This window comes from Nestor notabilis, unplaced genomic scaffold (genome assembly GCF_000696875.1).
Source record: "Nestor notabilis isolate BGI_N333 unplaced genomic scaffold, ASM69687v1 scaffold34955, whole genome shotgun sequence".
Lineage (NCBI taxonomy): Eukaryota > Metazoa > Chordata > Aves > Psittaciformes > Psittacidae > Nestor > Nestor notabilis.
Genome location: NW_009929500.1, coordinates 30081 through 54928, shown reverse-complemented (window position 1 = coordinate 54928; position 24848 = coordinate 30081). Strand labels below are relative to the sequence as shown.

Sequence of the window (24848 nt, the reverse complement as noted above, 5' to 3'; positions counted from 1 at the left end):
AAAATATATATTATATATTTTTTGCGGGATTAATGACAGTCACTTATAAAGCTTTTTTTATTGTTCCCTAGAGTCATTCACCACTGAAAAAGCCTCCTCTGTTGGGATGGAGCAGAGCAGCATATTGCACTTCACTGTCAGGGGAACACCCAGGCAACGGGAGGTTATTGAGAACTTTAGATAATGTATAAACTTTTCAAAGTAGGTAAATACCCAATTCTTTGTCTCATGCACTCTCAATATGAAAATAACAAAGCCATTTTTTCCCTACTGGGATTTGAAGCTATTGCATCAACCTTGACATTATTCCTTATACCAGCCTACTGCAGAAATGCAGACTGCAAAGGAGTTGGGGAAATGCCTTACGCTTGTTTGGTTGTGCAATTATTGTAGGCTTAGCTGTACTCCTTGCTCATGGAGAGCTTTTTGGCTGCAGATGATTTCCTGGAGAACTATCTGACTTGTTCGTAAGCAGGGAGGGACCTGTACATGCGTGTATATATGTATATGTTAAAAATAGAGCTTTGAATCTGTATAGTAAGAGCTACAGCTAGAGGGATGAGAGGGAAGATCCCTCTCTGCTTCTTCATATTGCCCTTGGTATCTCTCACTGCTAGTTGAGGTGCTTGATTTGCTTTAGTACAGATTTCAGTGTCCTACCTTTCATCTTTAGCTAGGGCTTGTGGTTATGACCTGTGGCTTAATCTAGTTTGGTTTGAACTGGTAAGGCAGAGGTTCTCAATTACGCAGTTTTGTATGGAAGTTAATTCAGTAATGTTGGATTTCTTGATTGTTGGTTTGTTGAGGGTTTTTTTAAAGACAGAGATCATAAGACTACTGCAGAAAAATGTCCTTATTTGCCTTGTTTGACAATCTTGCTGCAGTAGTCAAGTTGTGTGACCAGGAGTGGAAAGGGTCTCTGTGTAGTGTAGGAACAGCTTATTTCCCTGTGGGACACTAGTCTTTCATTTTGACTGATGTACCTATTGTAGTTCTGCTCAAACCACTCATCTGCAATCTGTACTCGGAAGGATCAGTTCTCCTCCGTTAGCCACTATTTCCTGCAGTTAAGGTACTCTAGTTGGTTTTTTTGCCTGTGAGGAGTCATGAAGTCGTATGACTTGTGGAAGGAGAAGAGATAACAATAAGCACCCATCTGTTGTTCTTTTCCATCCCTTCGGGATGTCCGGGTGTCCCTGGTTAGAATTTGTCTCTAGATAAGATATATGGGGAGGTGTCACTGTGGGGCAGTCAGGCCAGAAAACAATAGCGGGTTGAGTCCAAAAAAACAAGATTGATCAGTAAGTACATCTTTGTTGTCAATCAGGGGCAGAGCTGCTCTGTGAAGGTCAAGGCTGGAGCTGTACCCCACATCCCTTCAGCTTCCTCCTCTGATAAACTTCTAGGAGAGCCATCACACTTGCTCTTCAGAAAGCGTGGGTTCAGAAGCTCCACTGCGAGGAAGGCTGCAAGAGCCACAGCGTGTGCAAGGGCTTTCAAGCCTGTGTTACTTGAATGGTAACTGTTCCTTGGCTGAGTGGGATGTTCCAGTACTTGTTTTTCTGTATCTGCTTCATCATCCAGTTGCAGCCAGTGTCTTCTATGGGTGAGTAAAGAGGCATTGCCTTCAAACTTATTTCTGTTTGTCATCTTTAAGAATCATGCTGAGCCTTGATATTCTTAGGTGAAAGACTAGAAGACGTGACAAATTTTCTTTGAAGGTGATGTGAAATTCTTTCCAATTGGAAAGATCTTTCTGTCACAGAGCATGAAGCCTCCCATATTGAGAGAATCTGTACCGCCAAAGCACTGTGGGATTTTCCTCTCCCTGCAGAGGAGAGACTCTAGGAGTAGATATTATGCTACTTTATCACCTTCTTCTTTGACAAATCTTAACTGAATTTAGTGTCATAATGCAGTGCTGCTCATTTCATTGCTTAGTTGTGCCAAAGCAGAGACCTCCAGTTGCACAATACACACAGAATTAATCTCTCTGCAGAATGGTGGCCTTACGAATGCTTATTAGATTGATTTGTCATCCAATATATATACTAGCATGTCAGCTAGAAAACTAATGATATCATCAAGATTACAAATTGAAAAGCTTTACTTCATAGCTAATGCTTGTCAGGCTGAATTGCTCAGACCATGCAAGAAGTGTTGGGGAGGAAATAAATTGGGCTAAGAAAAATGAAAAATGGGGAGCTGGAGACAGTTATACATATTGTGCAAAAACCCCCATGCTTTTGTGTTTGGGGAGAAGAGAGGAGAGGGTGATTGCTTCTATATTTCTGTGGATTTTTTTCTCAAGAACTCAAGTTAGTTTTCAGTAAACTGCTGCCAAAGACTGCCTGGTGTCTGCAGGGAGGGTGGCTTGGGGCAATGCTGGCAGTCCAAGAGTGGCTATGAGGACTGAGTGTTCAAAAGAGCACTGTCTGCTTTTTCTGCTTGTTTGCCTCCCCCTCACTCCTGCCTGAAGCTTTCAGAGAAATCAAATACGTGAGGGTATGCTACCCCATTCCACTGAAATGCCTTCTTCCAGCTCCCTCTGTTCATCTCAGTGGATTTTGTCTTTAAATGATCTTCTGAATGTTTAGGAGACAATGTGATCTCCCTATATGAGTGGTTTTAGAGTCTGTCTACAAAGGATATTTCATGAAGTTAATTATACTATATGAAAGCTAATGAGAGTGTGTGTATTTTTGGTACTGCCCAGCTGGGAAGCTGACAGGGCATTTCTCACTTCACCTCATTTGGCTTTTAACAAAACAAAAACCTTTTAATCTTAGTCAATGGCTCACCATAAGGCCATGCCAAATCACCTTGTGGAAACCAAGGGAGTTACACTGAGGGAAGCCCAGAGGAAGTTATGTTTAGTTGTGTGCAAAGAAAAGGCAGGACCTATTCTTTCCTGTTGCGAGAAGGCAAACAAGCCTTTGGAGGATGGGATTCAACAGAGCTGCTGCTGTCTGTGGCTAAGGGGAGGCAAGGAGAGGCAGATGAAATAGAGAACTCATATGGGATTGCCTGGTGAATCTCATCAGAGATTTTCTGCTGCATTCGCTGCTCTGCTGCTCAGGAGAAACAGGCTGCTTACGGTGGGAGTGAATCTGCTTCTCTCTATATCTTATGAATTATGGCACTAGAGATTCCCTTTGTAACCCAGGTCTGCACCCCCTGCGCCAGCTTGCAGCTCTGCAGCACTCACATGACTATGGCAACTGCTTCTGCTTTTTATGCTGGATTGGATGCCAAACAAAATGTGTCTATGGCTGAGGAAGGTATAAGGATGTTTGACAAAAGAGATTTGTGAGGAGGTACAAGATAGCATGTCAGTGGGACAGATACTTACAGGAGATGCAGCTAAATAAGGATGACTTGAAGTGCATTCTCTGAAGCACTTGTAGTTTCCACTTTATAAAGTCAGTGAAGCAAAAAAATAATGAACCAAGAAGGTTTGTCTGCTTCTAGAGCATTCTAATGGAAACAATATAATGTTTCCTCCCTACCCATTTGCATCACCTTACTGTTTAAACAAATCAGAGAAAGCAATTTTAGAACTTAAAAAGAAATGTGATGTGGAAAGTAGAGGGTATTCCAGTCTGAGATGCATTTAATCAGAATGATTGGTTTTATTAGCCTAATTCTAGGAAATGGTAATCAATTTTCCTTACTCAAGACAGGATTAGCAGTCATTTTGCTTAATAGGAAATAATCGGGGATAAGTAGTGCTTAATCAGTTATTAAATGTAAGTCAAAATGACGCCTCTGGACTTTTATTGAGGAAGCTGCCAAATCAGGGTTAATTAGGAGAAGACTGAAAATGTAATGAACACTTCAATTTTTTGGGTTTTTTTTCCCCTGTATGGTATTATGTTTTAATTGTTTGCTGAAGGTTCGGAAAGGCCTCTGAAAGGAACACAGTCCTTGAGCACTGCATGAACAGAGGTGCATGTACCAGGAGGTCCATGTGTTTATATCTTTCTCTCTCAAACACTCCACTCACAAACATTTCACCTCCAGTAGGGATCAGGAGGATTTGTGGGCTTGTGAGGAGCACATTCCTCAGAAGTTCCTGATTCATGCTCTCTAGATCTTAAGATAAAAAATAAAAAGATACGGGGAAGCTGTTTCAGATGCAGGGAGGCTGCAACATCAGAGAAATCCACAATAGATATTGTGAATCATAGAGGTGGTTAGTATTTGGCAGAGAGGGAAGCAGGGGACAGTTTCTGAAACCAGGACATATCTAAGTGGATATTCAAATACAGGGAGCTGCCACCTCTCTCTCTCTTGCCCCAGAGCAGAATTTTGCAGAGTGCATGGTTTTGAGGTACAGCTCTTTCTACACTCCTCAGCATGTATGTACATAACTATAGGAGAGACAGTGGAGAACAAAACCCTAGGTAAATGGAGCAGGGTGTCTTTCTCCTACCTCACTTCTCTAAGCAGATACTTGTGGTTAGAGACAACCTGCTGAGCTGTAGCTGAACTTCATTGTGACCTGGGAGAGCACTTCTTATGTCTAGCTGTTTAAAATTGTACCCTGAAATGAGTAGGAGCTGATAAAATATGCTTAGAGATGCTTACAGTTATACAGAAGTCTAATGAAATATTTTTGTTCTGCATACCTTAAACGTAGCATTCCTATTGCATATCTTGCAGTTCACGTTTTAATTGATGTTTTGCATGGTGATCTCTGCCTTGTGGCTATGGTAACTCAACTGTGAGGGCTTACACCAGGTATGGGTGGATTTTGAGAGAGGTTGCATAATCTGTTTGAAGTCTGGTCCTTTTCTCTGAGGCATGTGGGACAGTTACTAGTCACTTCAGGAGGGGATTGCAGATGCTCAGTTAGTTCTTGAAGAAAAGGTGGATATCCTAGGCTAGATCCAGTGCTCCCAGGATATATTTCCTATGGCAAAATTACTACCTGGACCTCAGATTTGCCTTTTTTCTTCTTTTTTCCCACTGTAATCTACAGCAGCTAAACAGCAAGTCAGACTGTTGCATAATGTTGTAAGAGCTCTGTTAATTTACTTTTTCTTCCAAGACATTTAAGCCGAGCTGTCAGAATTTTCCATGAGGCAATTAGTTAGGTGGTATCACTGTTTGTCCCTGGGGATCTTTATCTATCACAATGATTCTGTTAAGTCAGGAATAGAAAAAGAAATTGCAATAATTCCTTGCAATTATCAGTCATCAACTTGATTTGATGTCTACCGGATGTTCTCTCTTGTCTCTTGCTGCATGTCTCAGCCCTGGACCCCTGCTCTGCCTATATCAGCCTGAATGAGCCCTGGAGGAACACAGATCATCAGATAAATGGTTCCCACGGCCAGCCGACATGCGACAGTCAAATTGACGGGGAGTGGTATCGTTTCACCGGCATGGCTGGCGATGCTATGCCTACCTTCTGCATCCCAGAGAACCACTGTGGCACCCATGCTCCCATCTGGCTCAATGGCAGCCACCCGCGAGAGTCAGATGGCATCGTCCCACGCCAGGCTTGTGCCAGCTTCAATGGGAACTGCTGCCTTTGGAATACCACGATTGACGTCAAGGCGTGTCCGGGCGGGTACTACGTGTATCACTTAATCAGGCCTAGTGTTTGTTTCCATGCATACTGTGGGCGTAAGTAACTGCTGAGATCACTTTTCTGAAACCCCTTGGTCCCTGTGATACGGGAGAGGTAGTGAGCATCCATATACCTGAGAGAGGTGGTGACTGGTTTCTGGCTTTCTCACCCAAAAGTGTGTCAGGTGGTGCAGTGCAGATGGTGGCCTGTCTATACGAGATCAATCAGACAGCTTCACCTCTGAATTCTAGCCTTTGCTCAGCTAGCAGAAATCTTCCATGTCTGACCTGGCTGCAGTGATTTAATGCTCTCTGTGGACCCTGTGGTTTGTGCTGGCATGCTACCAAAGCCAACATTTGCATCTCTGACTTACAGTAATTAAACTAAATTGTTTCTTATCAGCTTCAGCAGTTCAGCTTTCCTAATGTGGGCTAGGTCTGTAACTGATGGACTAGAAACAGGGCTTGAAGCTGTCGATACTGGTACAGTATTTCTGTTGCATGCTCAGTGGTTTGTACTGACAACATTCTTGTCATGCCCTAGATTTTTATGACATCTGTGATGTGGTGGATTGCCAGGGCTCCTGCCTGGACACCAGTGATTGCACGTGTTCCCTTGGGACGACACTAGGACCTGATGGACAGACATGTCTTGGTAAGGGTGGAAACAACTTGTGTCAGTTACTGGTGTTATCTTTCTCCTTTGTTTCATTGCTCACATTTCAATCCACTGTCTTACATAGCAGTACAAAAAAGAAAAAGTATTCTGGAGGAGTTTCTTCCTCTTGCTGCCATGAACAGGTCTTTGAGTCTGTAAATTGTTCCCAGTCTCTCTTTGCAGGGTGAGATACAACATCCATTGACATTCTGGTGACCCTGGAGCTACACAGGCTACATTTGCTTTCTGCATGGTTCAGCTGCTGAAGGCAGCAGCTCTGCTGACAGTATTAGAGTCTCTGCAAGAGCACAGTACAGTCTCATTGGTATTCGGGAACAGCTGTGCAGACTGTCATTAGAGACTTCCTTTCTCCTGCCCTGTTGAATGTCTCTTTCCTCCAAGAAAAGTTTCACTGGCTGGCAAAGGGCTAGTGAAAGCTTCACCATGCTTTTAGTGCTCTTGCAGGGCATTGTCCAGGGCCTGGGGCTTGAGGACAGCTAAAGTGGTTTCAGGCAGCATAACAAGGTGGTATTCAGGGACTTGGCACTTGGTGGCTGCACTGGCAGAGACTAGCATGACCAGGAGGAAGGTGGATGGCTGTGAGAGCAGTGCAGAGAACATGAGCTTGAGGGATTTGTGAGGGAATCCCCATGCACCTTTGAGGAGAGGACAGCTGTGGTTGTCTGTGTGGTACTAGGAGGAGAGCACTTGGACTGTGAGGTCTTAGGAAGAAGATGGTCTGTGAGGCAATGTAAGGGGCTGTTGGATTGCTGCAGAGCCACACCAATGGACAGGAAGAGGTGACACGGAGGGAGAAAGGAGTGCTAGTGTTCACGGAAAGTGGGGTCTCATCTTTATCTTTGTGGCCTAATTTGATTAAGAAGTTGAAAGAAGAATTAGTCTAGGAGGCTATGTGGCAGGTCACTTTCTTCCATACAGACTACAGCTGACAAAGCAGGCATAAGTAGTTTCTTTCTTCACATTCCTCATGTCTGTGGGCACCAGGGTAGGGGTCACAGTCATTACAATTTGTGAAGAGAGCAGCCTGGCCTTGCTGCAGATTTATGCTTGCTCACACTGATTCTTCAGAACGGTTTTTCTTAAGCTGCTCCACATCTCTGCAGCTGAGTGGCTGAGTTAGCTCTCAGCTAATTAAAAGCATTTAATTGGCTGCTTCTGTATAAGACTTCCAGTCCAGAAGTGCCCTTGACAAGCACCAGCACTCAATAAATCTGTGCCAGGCTCACAGGAAAGGATTTCCTGCAGTAGAGAAGCATGCAGGAGTCCTGAGCCTGTGTACCTGTGCTGCAGCTGCCTTCATCTCCACATGGCCAGGCCAAGCAGGATTTCTGCACTACTGCTTCTCTTCATGATAAATAATCAGATGGCACAACACCTCAGTTGTAATAATCACACTGGTTTACCTACCTGCAGCCTCTCTTGTTGTATGGCTCACTCATCTTTCTCATGACTTTCTGTTGTGCGTTGGCTGTGAACCTCCCTGTGCTAGGATGGCTTCTCTTCAGTACATTGTATGTTTTGAATCCCAGAGTAGAACTGCTGATCCTGAGTTATGTTTTCATTTGCAAACTTACTTAGAGGTTAGGTTAGGTCTTAGACTTTCTGTCATGGATCCACCATTCTGCTGTGTTCTAGAACTTGGAGGACCAGCAAGGTGAATTGCTGGTTACAGCCCTTGACCAAGCCAAGTTTTAGGGCCTTCTAACAGCATCTCTATGTCTTTGCCAGTTGCCCTTTCACTCTTCACTCTCTGTTTTGAGGCAACTTTAGTTTTATTGTTAGAAGTGAAAATGTGGAGCCTGTCACATTTGTGAAAAGGGACCCTGTCTGTGTGTGTGTCCTGGACATACTTCCTGCCTCCCAAACCAGGGTACCAGCCATTTCTTTGGCTAAAAATATTCAATCTGTATTGGTTGAGGAAGGAGATACCACCACTAGCTGCAAACTGCCAGTACTATGTATGTGTGGGACCAGTTACACCTAAGAAAGCTTATCTCTGACCTGTCCCTTAAATGGTATTTTTCTTTTTTCTTGGTTTTAAAGCTTCTGACGTCTAGTAAATGGTAACTTCTGTTTTAGTGAAACCTCATGTGAACCTTGATCAATAACCTCAGCGTTCTGACCTGCCTGAGAGAAATTGTTAGTTTTATGGCTCAACAATAGCAATGACTGTCCCTTCCTCTCTATTTGATTCACTTTTGCACGCAGAGATTAAATCAGGTTGAAGAATGAGAGTCTTGGAGAACAAAGTACCTTCCAAAAAAAAAAAAAATGCAGAGAGACATACAGAAACTTTAGCCTTTAAAACAGAAAATAAGGGGAAGTTTTCAGAGCTTTACCAAGAGATTCAAAAGCATCTTCTGTGTTTTTATTTCAACAAATACCCTCAACACCCTAGAGGGCTCTACTGTAGAGCTGAATGCAGCCAGCTCAGAAACGTGACACAGATATTATATGGGTATATTGCTTTAGGTTATAAAAACTCAGTCCAGGCCTATTAAAAGGTTATTCTGCAACCTTTCTCCAGAGACTGCTCCAGAAAACAGGATGTCAGCTCAGGCACTTCTCTTTCCTCTGAACTGGAGAGGTAGGAGCCATAGCTCTGTGGAAGGCTGTAAAGGAGCAGGGGAAGGACTGCTGTGGTGGAGCAGTGAGGAGCTGAATCCCCAGAGGGAGTATCTCAGAACTCAGGTCTTTGCTCATCTTGAGTACAGAGTAAGCAGCTAATGGCTATGGTGGTCTGTGAGGCACCAGCACCCAAGTTAGGTCTCACCACAGTGAGCTGACAGTTCTGTTCTGCAAGAAGACCTGAGCTGCCTGGAGCTGCGGCAAGAAGGCGAAATAATGAAATTTCTCATGACCTGTGTTTTCTTGGGAAAGTTTCACGGGGTTCATTAAAATGTGTTGGTTTGATTTCAGCTTTGTTTATATGTTCACAGCTGTTTTTCATCTTTGTGTCTCTGTTTTGAAATAAGGGGTGAATAGTTTAAAATTGCTGTAGCATAGCTGGTTATGTGTAGCAGTAGCAGGTGTGATACAGTAATAGGGTTTATTTTGGACCAGTTCTAATTATCACCTAGTTTTACTATGCAGTGAAGTCATGTTAGCTCTATTTTAATGTCTTTGTGAGTGGAGAATAGTTTAGGGTGACGAGATAAGTGCAAACACAAACTCCCCAGCATGCGGAGCCAGTTTGGAAGTTTCCCAGTGGGACTGTGTCCATCTTCACTCTGAAATGGCTATTGTGTGCATGTGGTGTTTCCTTCCCAGTCTGCTTAGTTCCTCAGGTAGACACAGCATAGCATAACACTCTGCTGCTGTCAGTAGGCAGTACTTTTTAGCATTTTAGTGGGATTGACCATCTATGTGGCCCAGATCCAGATTATGAGGCCAGAAAAGCCAGTCCATGAGCTGACCAGCACTCTCATGTAGCAGCCCCTTTTTTGGCAGCTGTGTGTTTACCAGGGGTATGTTATGACACTGATTTCTTTTTTTCAGATGAAAATGAATGTGAACAGAACAACGGAGGCTGCAGTGAATTTTGTGTTAACCTGAAGAACTCCTACCGCTGTGAGTGTGGGATTGGGCGCACGCTGGGAAGTGATGGGAAAACCTGTGAAGGTGAGGTTTCAGCTATCATAGTCTCCTGGAAATAATATAAATCATTCCCCTTCACTTGCAGCACTAGTTCTCTGTAGCTGTTTGCAGCTGGGATTAAATGTCACTCATATCACTTCTGTGCTTCCCAGTGGTGTTGTTGCTGAAATACCCTTCTAATCAAGCAAAGAGAAGTCTCCTTGTTGTTCTCCCTGCCTTGTGTATTTCTATTAGGATTTGCTTGTATTTATCTCTAGGAGGGGAGAGGCAGCAGTGGGTCTGAAGGTTTGATTGTACAGACAGAACTAGTTATTGCTGGAGATGCTGGGATTTGTCTCTGGAGACTTATATGAGAGTTGTGCAGGGACAGCTTTAGCATTGCTGGTTTTTGACAGCTAGCATTAGGGGTAAATGTCATTACATTAGATAAGAGCATGAGGATAGGATCACTTAACCTCCCAGGGTACAGACTGAGAAGAGGGGATGCTAGTCTGTAGGCAGAAGCTAGATTTGAGAACAGGCATGCGTTTTGTTTGATTTTTGTAAGTGGTTAGTTGTGGGCTCTGCTGTGTGCAGCTGCTATAGTTACCTCCCAGTGGTGGCACAGCCAGGCTGAAAACCCTTGATAAGTTTAGTATCTTAGCAGGGACTTGAAGACCAAATTGTAGGTTTCATCTGTTGTTATTAACAATGTACAACCATCTTTGAGTTAATAGGAAAACCCAGCAAAAAATGACATGTGCCTGATGTTTTCTGTGGTCAGCTGTAAGGAGCACTGTGCTCCCTCACAGGCAAAGCTGCTGCATTGTATGTTCATGGATACTGTGGGGCCTTAGACAAGAATAATAGCTTATAGATGTGCCTCACTTCTGAGCTACCTGATTGCCAGAATTGAATATATCTACAGTCTGCATGCAACCTTACATTAGCTGCTGTGTGGCAGGCATCCATGGTGCAGGGAGAGAGAGGGATTGCCATTGTATTTTTGGGCTGGACTCCAGCCTTCTTTGTAGTTCGTTGACAAATGCTCCAAGCTGCAGTTTTTGTCCCTGTTTTCCCCCTCTTTGATAACAAAGCATATTTCATTTCACTTCTCTGAAAATTGCCTCTCTGAGCTCTATTAATAAAACATCGCTCATCCAGAGAATGACACTTCCCTGGTGAAAGCTGCTGTGCAGAGTGCTCCTTAAGTATTTGTTACATTGGTTGGGGCCAAAAGTGATATGTGGGCTTTGTCCCTTCCACACCCAGCACTGAGCTGGTGGGGTGTCATGTAAATCAGCTGTGCTATGTGGCAGTTTCTATTCCTTAGCACTGCACTCTTCTATCAGGGCTGTGCTTGGAAACTTGTTTGTTTCTGCTCTTCTCAAATTTGTATTTTAGGGCCTTTGATATATCATTTAACTTCCCCTTCTGTAAGAAGGATGGTGCTTTTCACAAGTTTTGGCATTGCTGCTGGGGATTTTTACAATCTTGTTAGTGAGTTTTATTTCTAAGGATATGCCCTGAGCTTTGTGAACCATTAGAGTACGTGATTTACTTGTGAGCCACCTCACAGCTGTTGCTAAAAATAACAAATGTAAGAGATTTATCTCTATTATATGAGCTAGTGAAGCTTAGTAAGGTTAAGAGTTTCTCAAAAGTTCCATTTTAATGCTTTTTACCCACTACTTTGACTCACATGGAGAGTTGTTGTTTTTCATGCAATCTATAGGGCCAAGTATGGGATTTCCATTCTTTCCTTTACATTTCAGTGAAAACCACACAATCATTTCTGATGGCTTAGGGAGAAATATTTTGTATTTATGATTTATTTACACTACGTGTACTATTGTTCTACTGAGAATATGTAGCAGTATTCATTCAAAAAGTTAAAGAGAATATCAAGCAGTGAAGGTTTTGGTTTTCTTTAAATGGTGATACTCTGTTATTTTCTTTATAATAGAAAGCCAACAACAACTGAAAATGGCCTTACTTGCCTTAGTTTTTCAAATCTTCAGAATTTATTTGGCTGACCTTTCAGGCTATTTTCTGTTCAGGTGCAACAATCCTCTGAGGAACTGGGTTTTCATGTAAACATATTCCTATGCACTACAGCTGCAGAAAAGACATGACAAATCCTCCAATTAGCTGTGCTGGCATCTCTCCTCTGCACTTTAGAACTAGAGAGAATTAGGAGGGGAATCGACCTTACACTGTGAACTTGTGTCAATCTATCACAAACTAGCAAAATTCCTGCTAAACAAACTCCTACAAGCAGAGTTTCATCCTCAGCCTACAAAAGGGATGCAGGAACCCAGTACACTCACCTCCATAACAGCTGGGAAACCCAGATGCAACAAGCACATCATCTTCTCTCTGGTATTCCTGATGGGAGTAGGAGCTGGCTACCTGTGAGTCTGTTCTCCCAAGAACTTCCCCTGCAAATCTCAGGGCTTTGATTCTGGTGCTAATGAAGGGAGTGAGTATGGTTCCACATGGCAGAAGTTTTAAGAGGATTTTCCTCCCACCCTTTTGAAGTAAGAAACAACATTAAAAAAATTTAGTTTAAGAGGATGTCTCAGAAGTTAGAAAAATACAAGCTGAAGATTACCCGTTCAGCTGCCTTATGTATGCCAGTTATAGCATGCGATTTATTTTGGTAAGCTTTTTCATAGAATTCCTTGTTTACTTTATGGTGAAATGAGAAACACGGGAAATTTTTAAATTAAAAATAGGTTTTCACCACATTTTCTTGGAAGCAAGCTCTCACTGTGCTGTTGCCTTTGAGTTCTGTGTTGGTCATGCTGTTTGTTAGTCAGTCAGGAGTTTATGTTGGGGGCCTGTGTAGCTGCCACACAACTGTCTGAGGAGCAGTGTGTGCTGATTTTCCTTTCGTTTGCAGAAATTGAAGGCTGTCACAATAACAATGGAGGCTGCAGCCATACCTGTATTGAAGTGGAAGACACGTACCAATGTGAATGTCCAAGGGGACTTGTTCTGTCAGAAGACAACCACACTTGCCAAGGTAGGTCAGCAAAATCTTCCCAACAGCCTCTGTCCCCTGAATGCCAGAAGTATGTCTGAGGGAACTTTTCTTCTTGTTTTTGTTGTGTTCCCTTAGTCTGACCTTTCCAGTTTAGTTAGTGGAGCTCTGTAATTAATGACAGACCATCTAAAACTGAGAGCCTGCAGATATTGCTCTTTTTACCAGGCAGGAGAACAGACACAGGACCCAGCTGGGTGCATCCTGAATCACAGGTGGTTTTGGCAGTGTTCACTTACAGTTAAGATTGCTTAACATCTCCCATTATATTACTGTGCTTCAGCTGTGTATGCCTTTGACAGATTTATGCCATCAGAATTGAAACTTTTCATGCTTCAAACTGGGCTTTTAAAATTTCAGCTGAAGTGCTTCAGTCCCTTCCAAGAATGGGGTGAAAAAGAGAGGGTTTTTTTGCCCAAGTGTCTTGATAACCATTCCAGTAAGTATTCCTGTGTCTTGAAGCAGAGTACTAGTACTGATACTGGGTGTTTTTGCTGTCTTTTGGAAAAGTGGCTAAGGCAGCATCTGAAAATTGACTGCTGCTTTTGCTGCGCAAAGCCAAGGGCAGTGCTACCCTTGGGAGACCTTCCACCTGAATTTTGCTCCATTCCTTTATGCAGGGAGTCCTTCTCACTTGCACCTATAGCATGCAGTTTTAATAAACATGTTCCCTGTTTTGGTTTGCAAGAGATGAGTGAGATTTCCTCTGCAAATACATCCAGGCTCCCAGGGGTCAATTTAGCTCTACAGCAGTGAGTACAGGGAGCAGAGGATCAGGGAGAAGTTACTGAGGACTTTCAGAGTTGAGCAGAGGGTCTATAGCTCCTCGTGCAATGACTTCTTACAATCCAGGACTTGCACCCAGGATTCTTTCGGGTCTCATAATCCCACAGCTAGCTGAGCTCCTTAGATGCTGAGAGCATCGAGATGCCTGTGTGTCTTACAGAGAAGATGTCTACTATGATCCACTGATAAAAGGACATTCAGTCAAAATTGCATGTTAAGGAGAGCTGTGTGGGCATGTGAAAGACAGGTAATGCTCTCTGGTGGGCCTTATCTGCCTTGCCTGGCCACTTCTCAGACCTGTCAGGCTCAGCACAAAGCTGGAGAAGGTATGCTACTGCCCTGGTAGAGACAGACCTCCAAGCTCTCTGCTTGTGTTCTGCCTTGGTGGGCTCATGAAGAACATGTGTGGTTGCTTCCAGACATTTGCATGGGAATTTGCTAATGGGCTAGACTTGGGCCATAGCCAGGGCAGGATCTAAAAATGCAACAAAAGGAAGCTTGTCATAGGCTAATCCACTTGGGTTTCAGATAATACCAATGAGCTGGTGTTACCTGGTGTGCTCAGAACTTCCTGTAATCTGATGTGTTACGAAGTGCACAGGCATGAGAGGAACAGATCCAGACTTCATGGGGGCCAACAGGGCAGGCATGCCTTAGAGAGGAAGTTGGAGTGGTTCTACTTGATAAAATGTCTGCTTTTTAGTCTTTTAAGAAACACAGGGCACTGTTTTCAGGGGTGAGCACTCGCACTTGGGATTCAGGAGTATTGCTCCAGCAGACCAAGGTGGGGAGGAGGAGATGAGGATTTTCAAGAGCCATGATTATACTTACTGATTAAAGGTCTGACTGATGGATAAGAGTCGGAAAAGAGTGATGTTTTTCAACCCTGGCTCCCTGAAGCAACCCCTGCAGGGTTAAAAGGCCATGCATTTCCCAGCCAGTGTTTCTTCTTCTTCTGGGGCTGCTAAAGAGAGCAGCAGCAATGCCAGGTGCCAGGCTGGGGCTCAGGATACAGCATCTCATAAAGTGAAACTGCTTGTTCTTTTGCATTTCATGAATTTAAGTCCCCACGCAGTGGTTTGCAATTTCGAGAAGATGTGACAGAATATATCTGGAACTGCATCACACGATTTTTTATGGCATCTAATCAGGTTTGTAGTTGTACAATTAACAGTGCGGGGCAGGCACAGTTGCCTGAAGCAATTGGATCTACAGCCTGACAACCCTCCTCTGCACTGTCTCTACATTCAGAACAAATATTAGTAATCCTCCACAAAAATCACAGTTTTGGCTACAATGTTCCCACAAAGGTACCAGCCAATGAAATACTTGGAATTTTGCAGATCATCCTAGTACCCCACCTCTTTCTGAAGTGCAGTGGTGAAATGCTCCTTCTCCCTCTCCTGTGCCCAAGCCTTGTGTTCAGCTAAGCAGGGTACAATGCTGTAGTTGATTTGGGGTTTGCTAGCAGTGGTTCAAGGATCCCCAGCATCAGAGAGCCTGTTCCACTGAGCAGACTTGTGCAAAAAGATAATCTCTGCTCCAAGCAGCTGTTCTTTGAAAGGCCAAGGAGGGAACTGAAGGCTGGACAAGGAACACGATGCCAACAAAAGCAGACAGTAAAATGAGTGTTGGACTTGCCACAGACGCTTCCTACCAGCGTCAGAGTACCGCAGGCATTGGTGCAAAGCAGAGCTTAAAGTGGTAATGAGGAGGCTTTCCTAGTACTTATAGATGCTCTTGGGTGTTTGACGGTGAATAAATGAAATGTTTGACAGGTGAAGACTGGCTGAGGCTCTCAGGAGGTTTGCAGCTTGGGGTGAGCCCAGGTCAGGGATGCAAGAGATGGATGCTGACATCAAGTCAGGAGGGTGCAGTGCTCTGAATAGATGAAAGAAGTTGTAAATGAAATTAATTACCCTTGGCACCCAGGGTAACTAATTTCTGTTGGGCGTCTCAGTCCTGGCAGTCAGGACCCCATCACTTGCCTGGGAATAACATGCCTGCATATAGCTACGGCTACCTTTCCAGTTCTTTTTCAGTTCCCCCTATGATGTTGTTGGCAGTATCTGTTGGGAAAATCAGGCCTGCTTAGAGTGAATCACACTGATGAATGCAGTCTCTGCTTGCAGCATTACTGTTAAATTGGTAGAACTGAAGCACTGTTCTCAGTATTGATTACTTCTCTGTATACAAATGTTTAGGGTGGTTTGAATTACATTACCAGTTACGCCAAGATGGTTAGTGTAAGGAGTTTCCCAGAGCATTTTCCTAAATAGCGAAGAGTTGGCTTGAATGAAAAGTGAGTCTGCTTACAGGTTTCATTCACTTGTTTCTGTGCCCAGGTGGTGAAGTGCATGCAGGCGACTCCTGTAATGCCAGAGCAGAGGTTTAATGGGTGTCTCTTCTTACCTCCCCTTTGTGCCAATCAAAGACAGTTAGAAACAGAGATAGCCTGAACCAAATTGGTCCTGAACTTTGGAGCATTGCAGTTGGGATCCAAACTGTCTTGCCCTGAATTACACCTTTATAAAAGCATTGCATTATCTTATTCATCAAGTCACTGGAACAGTGAAACTTTAAATCCAAGTTGAGACAACCAGGTCCCCAAAGGATTTTCATCTCTCTCTGCATTGCACTGTGTTCTTAAAAGTCCCTTTGTCTCCTTGTGAGCTTTGCCACTTGATGTGCTCGGTTATTCCCACCTGCCTTTTACTGTGTATAGAGGAAAAATGAAGGTAATTCTGTAGCTTTCTGTTCCAACCCAGCAATTTCATTATGAGAGCATATTGCTTTGGGCACACTGCATACATTTTAGTATTTAACCTTGAGAAGATCAACTTCTAATAAAAAATACTCCCTGCAGGTACATAGTAGCCATTACAAATACCTCAGTTGGGACAGGACAATTTTTTTAAAGAAGGTGAAAGGTATGTTGTAGTTGTGTGCCTTGTATCCAAGATCCGGAATCACGGATCATATAATTAATGATCAAAATTAAGGGAAGACAGATCATATGAATGTCAGGATTGGGACTGTAATTAATTTAAGGAAAATGCTTGGGTAACTAGTATATTTGCAGAAAGTTTTGTCATGTGATTTTAAAATATGATACATGGAAATTCTGCAGGGGGGTTGTTCTTCTGGATGAGAAGAGACTAGAATATATGTACCACTACACTTGTCCTCTATCTAACTGAATAGATATGTGTGCACCTGAGAAATATATATAGCAATTACTTTTTTAAATGAAGATTATTCCCTCTTCTTTCTTTTTTCATTTTGCCCATTGTCTACATTTTCTCCCACTTCTTCTGAATGGAATTTTAATTTTTAAAAGTTCACATGGAGATCTGTATTAAAATTCAGACTGTGGAAGGAGGTGGAACGAGTGAGCTAATGGGTTTGTTTGTCAGAGCTGGGTTTATTGCTTATAGAAGTATTATTACAGCACTTTGAGGTGCTTCCAGTTTAGCTCAGCATCTATATGGAATTACTCTGCCTTGTTTTGACCTGTTGTAGGTTTGATGTAAAATCTGATTAAGGGTCTTTAAAAATGGCTTTGCCTGGGGTATTGTGAATTTGATATCCATATCTGCACAGCTAAGTTTCTGCCACAAGTTAAGCAGTCATCTTCATTGCCTTTTGTCTCATCACTGTGCCAGGAGGATATGGGGCAGTGGTAGCCTAGAAGTTTGGTGCAGTGTAGGTAGTTAGATTACTATGGTAAGATAGTAACCATAAACACAGCATACAGTCCCCCTTTTTTGCCCAATAATAATTGGTATAGCCTTTTCCCAGCTCTCTGGAAGATTTGTAGTGCAGACTGTTATTCTGGGGACTTTTCTTGCAGTTCCAGTGCTGTGCAAGTCCAGCTCTATTGAGGTGAACATCCCAAAGGACCTGGTTGGAGGCCTGGACCTTTCCCTCATCAACACTTCATGTGCAAAGGATTATCCAATGGCACTCACGTCAACATCCATTTCTCTTTGAAGTCCTGTGGCACTGTTGTAGACGTATGTATACCTACTGCTATCCTGTCTTTTGGGATCTCTCAGATTTGGGGACTTGGTTGTGGTTTACTTGGGGAATAAACTTAGCTGTACCATCAGAGCAGTTTCCTGTATTGCCACGCAGCTGGCCTCAGACTAGACCTGGGGTCACATCCCAAAGTAGGAGAGCTTGTTCCATCTCCTCTCAAGAGGCGTGCATCTGTCAGCATATGTACAACTTTTTGCTCACCTGTTCCTTCACAGAGGCAGCTTCGCCAGCATTCCAGTGCAGAAAGTTTAAGTGGTGTCTCTTTTCACCCTCCTCTTGAGATAGAGTCTGGCCCCTCGATAATGTTTCAAAGGTTTAGAATGGCAACCAGTCAGGAACCAGAGAGTTCATCTTGGAAGGCAGCCAGCAATTGGAAGTGAATTCCTGTGCTTCATGCAGGAGTACAGTGCATCAAAGTTGGCAGAAAAGCTGACAGACACCCTTATTTCGTAGGTGAGGATGAACCTACATTCTGGTTGCAGTGTATGAATTCACAAGCTGTACTTTCAGTGGCTAGATTATGACTGAGTTTCTGGAACAAGGTAAACTCAGTTGCTAGTCTGAACTCGGAGAGGTCTTTCTCAATGATCTGCTCTTTCCCTTAAACTCCTTTCTTTGCTGCAGGTTATAAATGATAAAATCATTGCCACCAATCTGGTGACTGGCTTGCCAAAGCAGACGCCAGGAAGCAATGGGGACATCATTGTCCGCACCAGCAAGCTGCTGATCCCGGTGACCTGTGAGTTCCCACGCCGGTACACCATCTCTGAAGGTTATGTGCCCAACCTCAAGAACTCTCCCTTGGAAATCATGAGCCGCAACCAGGGCATCTTTCCCTTCACTCTTGAAATCTTCAAAGACAAAGACTTTGATGAACCCTACAGGGGTGCTCTTCCCACCCTTAAGCTTCGGGACTCTCTGTACTTCGGGATTGAACCCTTGGTACATGTCAACGGACTAGAGACACTGGTAGAGAGCTGCTTTGCCACTCCCACCTCAAAAATCGACGAGATCCTGAAGTACTACCTGATTCAAGATGGGTGAGTTCACTGTTCCCTCTTTTGCTGGCTATTGGACGGGAATTGGCAGTGGGGCTAAGTTGCGTTGCCTGTGTGATGCAACTTAGGAAACACCATCGCTTCTTCACAGCAGCCTATCTGCTGTGTTCCTAGCAATAAGCAGCCAGGCCTTTCAATTCTCAGTCTGAAACCACTCGTCCCATCAAAAGTAACTGGGAGAAACAGTGAGGCAGTGAAGGAGGTTACTCCAAGTGCAGCCTTTATAGCACGTATTTCCCTCTAGCTAGCTTTGTAGATAATTGAGTTGGCTTCTGTAGAAAAGATATCCTTCCTGATGTCGTCTCTCTGCCAGCCTACTGAGTGCCAAACCAATCAGCAGAACCCCCCAATGGCTGGGTGCCACTGCTACCCAGCTGCCACAGCAACTGGAGCAAGCTTCTTGATTTTTTCCATAATGGCCTTATTATAGCATGATCCAGAAGACTTTGTGGCTGGTACAGTTTGGAGCTCCAGGAGCTACCCTTGCTTTCCTCTCTCTTGTACCTGGCGGTGCAGTAAGTTTAGGGTCCCTTGGTTTGGCTGTAATTTTCTGAGGCATTTGGGGTTAGAGATCTTTTCAGAATAACTGAGGGTGAATGTGTGGGTTCACACTTGTGGGTTTTGCCTCAGAGGTTTGGGGAGCATTGCTGTGGGCTCTGCTGTGGCTCTTAAGATGATCCCTGTTTTCAGGCACTTGTTTGGATGATAACATGACAGAGCCATGGTACAATGTTGCTGTGGAGTGTTTGCATCCAGCACTGCCTGGCAGCTTAACCAGACAACACTGTGGTAAACATCACATGTGGGAACTGGTCTGCTATCATCTAGGGAGGAAAATCCAGCCAAAGTAATCTCTAAGATAAACCCAAATGTCATAGCCTGACAGTCAAGGGACTGTGCTCATAGAAGTTCTGTATTCTGTCTGCCAAACCATCTAATGAGGACAACAATTATTTCCTCAGCTGCCAGGCTAAATCATCCACCGCTACAGCTGGTAATGACAAGTCCAGTGTGATTGTCTTATAGCAAAAGGGTCCTGCAGAGTACATACACAAAAATACTGGTTTAATTTCTTTTTGACAAAGGTTTCAGCATTATCTTGCTCTCCCCCCACTCCCACCGCCCCCAGGCTGCAGTCCTTCTGGGCCTGACATTTTTGGGGTTTATGAGTGGATTTGTAATGGAAGGATTGATTTATCAACTCCCTGCCTTGGGTGTTTCTGTGGACCCTTCACAGAGTCACGGCTCCAAACATTCATTCATTTCTCGCCATGAGTGAAAATGATGAGATTCAAAACAGTGGCCAAAACCTGAGCCAGAAGTGAAGGGAGACAGCAGAAAATGAGATCTCTCAAATTCACCACAGCACTACTTGGAGGATTTGTGTGCACCAGCAGTCCCTTTGGTACTGTTATCCTGCAGAGGGCATTAAAACTTCATCAAAGGGGAAAGTGGGCTGGAGCCTCATCCAGTCACTGCAGGCCCCAGCATCCTGAGACACACCAGCCCCAGTGGGGTGTGCTGTATTTAAATTGAACCACTCACTTAGAGCAGAGGCTAATGATGTGCTATTGAGCTAACTGGAGTTCTTTGTCTCTCTGTGTGCTCGCAGCAATTAAAAAGTAAAAATAGCTGAATACACTGCTGATTTGTCACAGCTCCAAACAGTTCTGTAATAACCCAGTTTCCTTCCATCAACCCAGCCCCAGAAGCCCAAGGCAATAAAGACAGGGTTTTAAAAATCAGTTTGATTATGTAGGATCAGACCTGCAGGAGTTAACTGCAGCTTCCACAGGGAAACATTGTTTAAATTTGAGGGAATACACCTCAGACTGAGGCCTGGGAACATTCCCTCTCCTGCTTTCTTACCTGTTAATTCCCTGCCATGGCCTTTTGACAAGGGGTGGGAGCCTTCTTCTGTGGGACTCCTTAACCCTCTCTCTATGCTGATGTGACCATGCTGGAAATCAGGGTTTTCCCAGACCCCTACCCGCTGTCTCTTTAATACCCTGAACTGCTGCTAGCCCAGCCAGCCAGCCCCAAAGCAGCTCTCCTGCTTCTGATCTTGTTCTTCCTTTTTCTGAAAACAAGAACAAATAAAAGGCATTGACCAATAGGACAGGCAATAACTATTGAAGCTGTCTGGGGCATCTGGAGCAAGGTTGTGTCACTAAGGGCAATCTGTTGTAATCTGATGTGATCAGAAGCTACAATTTATCTGAGCATGATGGGACTAAGGTAGTTCCATTGCAAGGCTCTACCAGTGTAGAGAAGCTTTGGACAACCTGGAATTTAGGAGTCAATTTGAGCCAGTGTCCAAGAGTCATCACAGTTTATATGCACGCAAATGAGGACATGACTGTAAGTTAACTTTATGGCCCCAAAGCTTGGCTAGTCATTTATGAAAAGTCTTTAACTGTCACTCATTACAATCGGATGCCTTCAGGAATGTAATTCTTGGAAGTAATTTTATCCTAAACAATTTAGTGACATCTAATGCTTGGCCTCAGGAGGGAGGAACCTATGCCATTTTTTTTAGATGCACAATATTAATTTATTAGCTCCTCTTGATGGCCTTTAATGTTTGCATCCCAGGCAAGTTAACCAGACAAGCACTGCAGACAGGGCTATCCCTTCAGACCCTGACCGCCACTGGCCGAGTAAAGCTACAGAAATACATGGTGGTGAAAACAGTGCTAGGATCGGACCAATGCTTAGTGCTGCCATGAACATACCGTACTCTACATAGCAGAAGGGCAATTGCAGCAGTCTGCCACCCACAGAGCCAAGTCAGCCGAGCAGTGTAGAGATTTCCAGTGAAAGCAAAGCTACATATAGATGTGGGGTTTGCTGCTACTCAATGACTGAACACGTCAAACATCAGCATTTCTGTCAGCGCCTAATATATTTCTGGTGTAAAGATAGAAGTTAAAGGTTGCTGCAGGACTAGGACTTTCAGCTCTCCCACCATTACCTATTGTCTCTTCCATCACCACTTTATTTTTTTTAATATATCTTGCAAAGTCCACATTTCTGGAATTAACTTGCTAGAGAGGACAAGCTGCATTGCAATGCAATAGAACAGCAGCATCTGGGCCTCTCAGAATGCCTCAGGCTTTGCACTAGGCAGCAGTAATTACCAAGTCACCATAACTTTTTGTCTTGCTGTTTCTCTGTCAAACTCTAAATAGGCTGTAACAGTTTATAAATAGACTGCACCTGGAATGTAACTTTTATAAAAGTAGCTATTTTCTTGCAGTTCTATGATGTCTTGCATGATCATATAATGCTAGTGATGGAGAAATTGAAATGATGAATTTTAGTATACGAATTTGAGCTGTCCAACCAAGTGTAGCAGGAAGAAAAGCATACATGATGTAAAGCAAAGTAAATCTGGCTTTTTGTGTTTTTCATAATCTGTGATATTTAAGTAATGTGAGTAAAGGCTTCTTCATTTTAAGCATGATTTATGTGCATATATATGTGTGTACAGAAAGTACATAATATATACTGTATAACAGCTCTGTTGATCACTGCAGACTGTTGCACAGGAAGGTGAAATGAGGACAAATTTGCCTGCAGCTCTCTGGCAGTCCCTCTGACAAGGCGACTGGACCACACCCTGCCAGCTCTCTGCTGCTGAGCTGTTCTTTGTCTGGAGATGCTATTATCATCACTGTTTTTCCCCATCATTCCCGAATTTTCTCCTGTGGCCAAAGAGGAAGTAACATGGATGGTAGCTTAGCTTGAGAGAGCCAAGTTCTCCTTTTCTTTCTATGGTTAAATAGGCTGGGATGTTTTTTCTCTTTCATTTTCCATTTCTGGGAAACCCATTAAAGCCTATCCCTCTGCTTTCCTAAGCTGCGTTTCTGATGATTCAGTGAAGCAGTACACGTCAAAGGACCATCTTGCCAAGCATTTCCAGGTTCCTGTGTTCAAGTTTGTGGGCAAAGACAACAAGGTAAGCTGAAAACACACCTCTGAGGTATTGCATCAGCTCTGATCTGACTGGGGAGTCTCAGCACAGGATTGGCTGTATTAAGAGTGCAAAGGAGAGGAGTGGCTGGCCCAAGGCACATGATGCTGAGCCTATTTCAGCCGTGTTGTCTTTCAGGACCCTGACACAGGTTCTTTAGGAAAGAGTGATAAAAACAGCTAAAATTAAATAAAGTATGAAGGACAGCTGGGGAATATTAATGCCATAACAGGCTGAACTCTTTGTTGTTTTCTGAGTAGTCTTACTGGACCACTTGTACACTGGGTGAGAAAAGTGTTCCCAAGCACTGTGTCCTATCTTTAAAACAAGACAGTCTATGGTTTTGAATCTCTTCAATCTTGTATCTTCTCTAGCTCTCATGAGTACAGGTGCCAGGTTTACAGATACAAGGCCACCGTACTGTTTAATTCAATATGAAACCAGGCTGTCAAGGCTGGTGGCGCTCTGAGGTAGAAGCTTTGTAGTGGGAGGACAGTTGAAGGATAATGCCATTTTCCTAATGTGAATAGCTTTTTAGTGCTAGAAAAAATCTAGTCTTACAGTCGCTGTTATGTTCAGCCAATGCTGCTTGCTCCAAAAGTCATAAAGCTGCCACTCCAGCTACTGGAGAGCCTCACTAGAGTTAAAATAGATGAGATCTTTCAAAATTCAGAGATTTTGCTTGGCTGGCTGATTGCCACTGCTGCTTCCAACCTGTGTCCTCCCAGCCTGTGTGATGGATTTTGCTTCAAACCTCACCATTGACCAAACATTCACAAATATTTGCTTCCCTGCTTGCTGCTTGCAGGGATCTTGCTTACTCTCCTTGTCATTTAGAAGGCAACGAGTAGCAATCCTGTCACGGTCTGACTTTACTGTGCAGAAAGAAAGGGCAGCTGTCTCCCTGCCCTTTGTTTCCCCTTCTCTTCTCAGCCACCAGTTTCAGCTCCTCATCAACTTGAGTTTTCTTCCTTTGCCCCTCAGTCTCGTAGTTTTATGTTTTCTCAGCTCATGTCAAATTCTCTTGCATCTTCCTATCAGTCCATTCTCTTGCATCTTCCTATCAGTCCATCTCCTTGTGAGGCCTGCTTCCTGCTATGCAGCTCCATGTAAGCTCTTCCAAGCTTATTCCTGGCATTTTCATCCCGTCTTTTGGAGGATCATTTCATGCCTTCACATTACCTGTCTAGCCCTTGGCTTTCAGACAGATGCCATACTCTGATCTCAGCCAGGCATTCTGGAAAACGTGTCTCTCCTGGGCGCATAAGAAAACAGATGGAGCAGCCAGTTTGGCTGTGGATGGCAATGGTGGATACAGTGGAACCTTGTTGATGTGGGGACAGAAATGGCTGCAACATGGGAATAGCATCACCCATGCTCTGTGAGAGCTGGCAGCAGTGCCAGGGTGATTCCCAGAGCTGTGTGTTGACTTGGCTTGCTGTCTCGCCACCCTCCAGGAGGTGTTCTTGCATTGCCGCATCCTTGTGTGCGGGGCGCTGGATGAGAGCTCTCGCTGCGCCCAGGGCTGCCGGAGACGGGCGCGCAGGTCAGCAGAGACAGAGGAAGAGGAGGAATCTGTTCACGTGGCAAACCACATCCTGACAGGTGGCCCCATCAGAATTGACTTTGATGACTAACACCGACCTACTGGAACAGCATCTCTGCTGAGAAGACTTTCCTTGTCAGGGCCTTCTTGCATGGTTGTTTAAGAAACAAGAAGTATTTGGTAAAGCCCTACTGAACCACTTAGGACATGTTTCCCTAAGCATGTGATGATTGTTTGTGAAGTATGTTGGGCACACAAGGCAGTGTGCCTAGACTGAGTGCAACCCAGACTGCAGAACAGTTTTACCTGCCATTTCTTCCCAACAACCCTTCAGATGAAGGGACCCTATTGCTTTTCAGGCCCGAAGCGTTACCCAGCTTGGTCTTTCCCTGCACTCACCTGCAGGCTCCAAAGGACTGTTTGTCCTTGACAATGATATTCAGGCCCTTCTGTCATCAGAAACAAACACTATCTGTCATAGCTGAACATGTTTGCTATGCAGTTTTGTGAATGACGTTGAAGCTTTGAATGTGCTGAGATTTTGGATGACCATTAAAAAGCAT

At 43.9% G+C, this 24848-nt stretch overlaps 1 protein-coding gene across 1 annotated transcript; it reads left to right on the top strand.

Annotated features, from left to right (window-relative positions):
- The first annotated feature begins 1428 nt into the window (after positions 1–1428).
- On the top strand, positions 1429–24376 carry OIT3 (oncoprotein induced transcript 3). Its single transcript, XM_010014988.1, is given in 10 exon segments — positions 1429–1606; positions 5260–5634; positions 6122–6232; positions 9755–9877; positions 12738–12860; positions 17518–17606; positions 17609–17680; positions 18330–18745; positions 22625–22724; positions 24197–24376. Coding segments are annotated over 10 exon segments (1680 nt in total). The 5' UTR covers positions 1429–1515.
- The last annotated feature ends 472 nt before the right edge of the window (positions 24377–24848 follow it).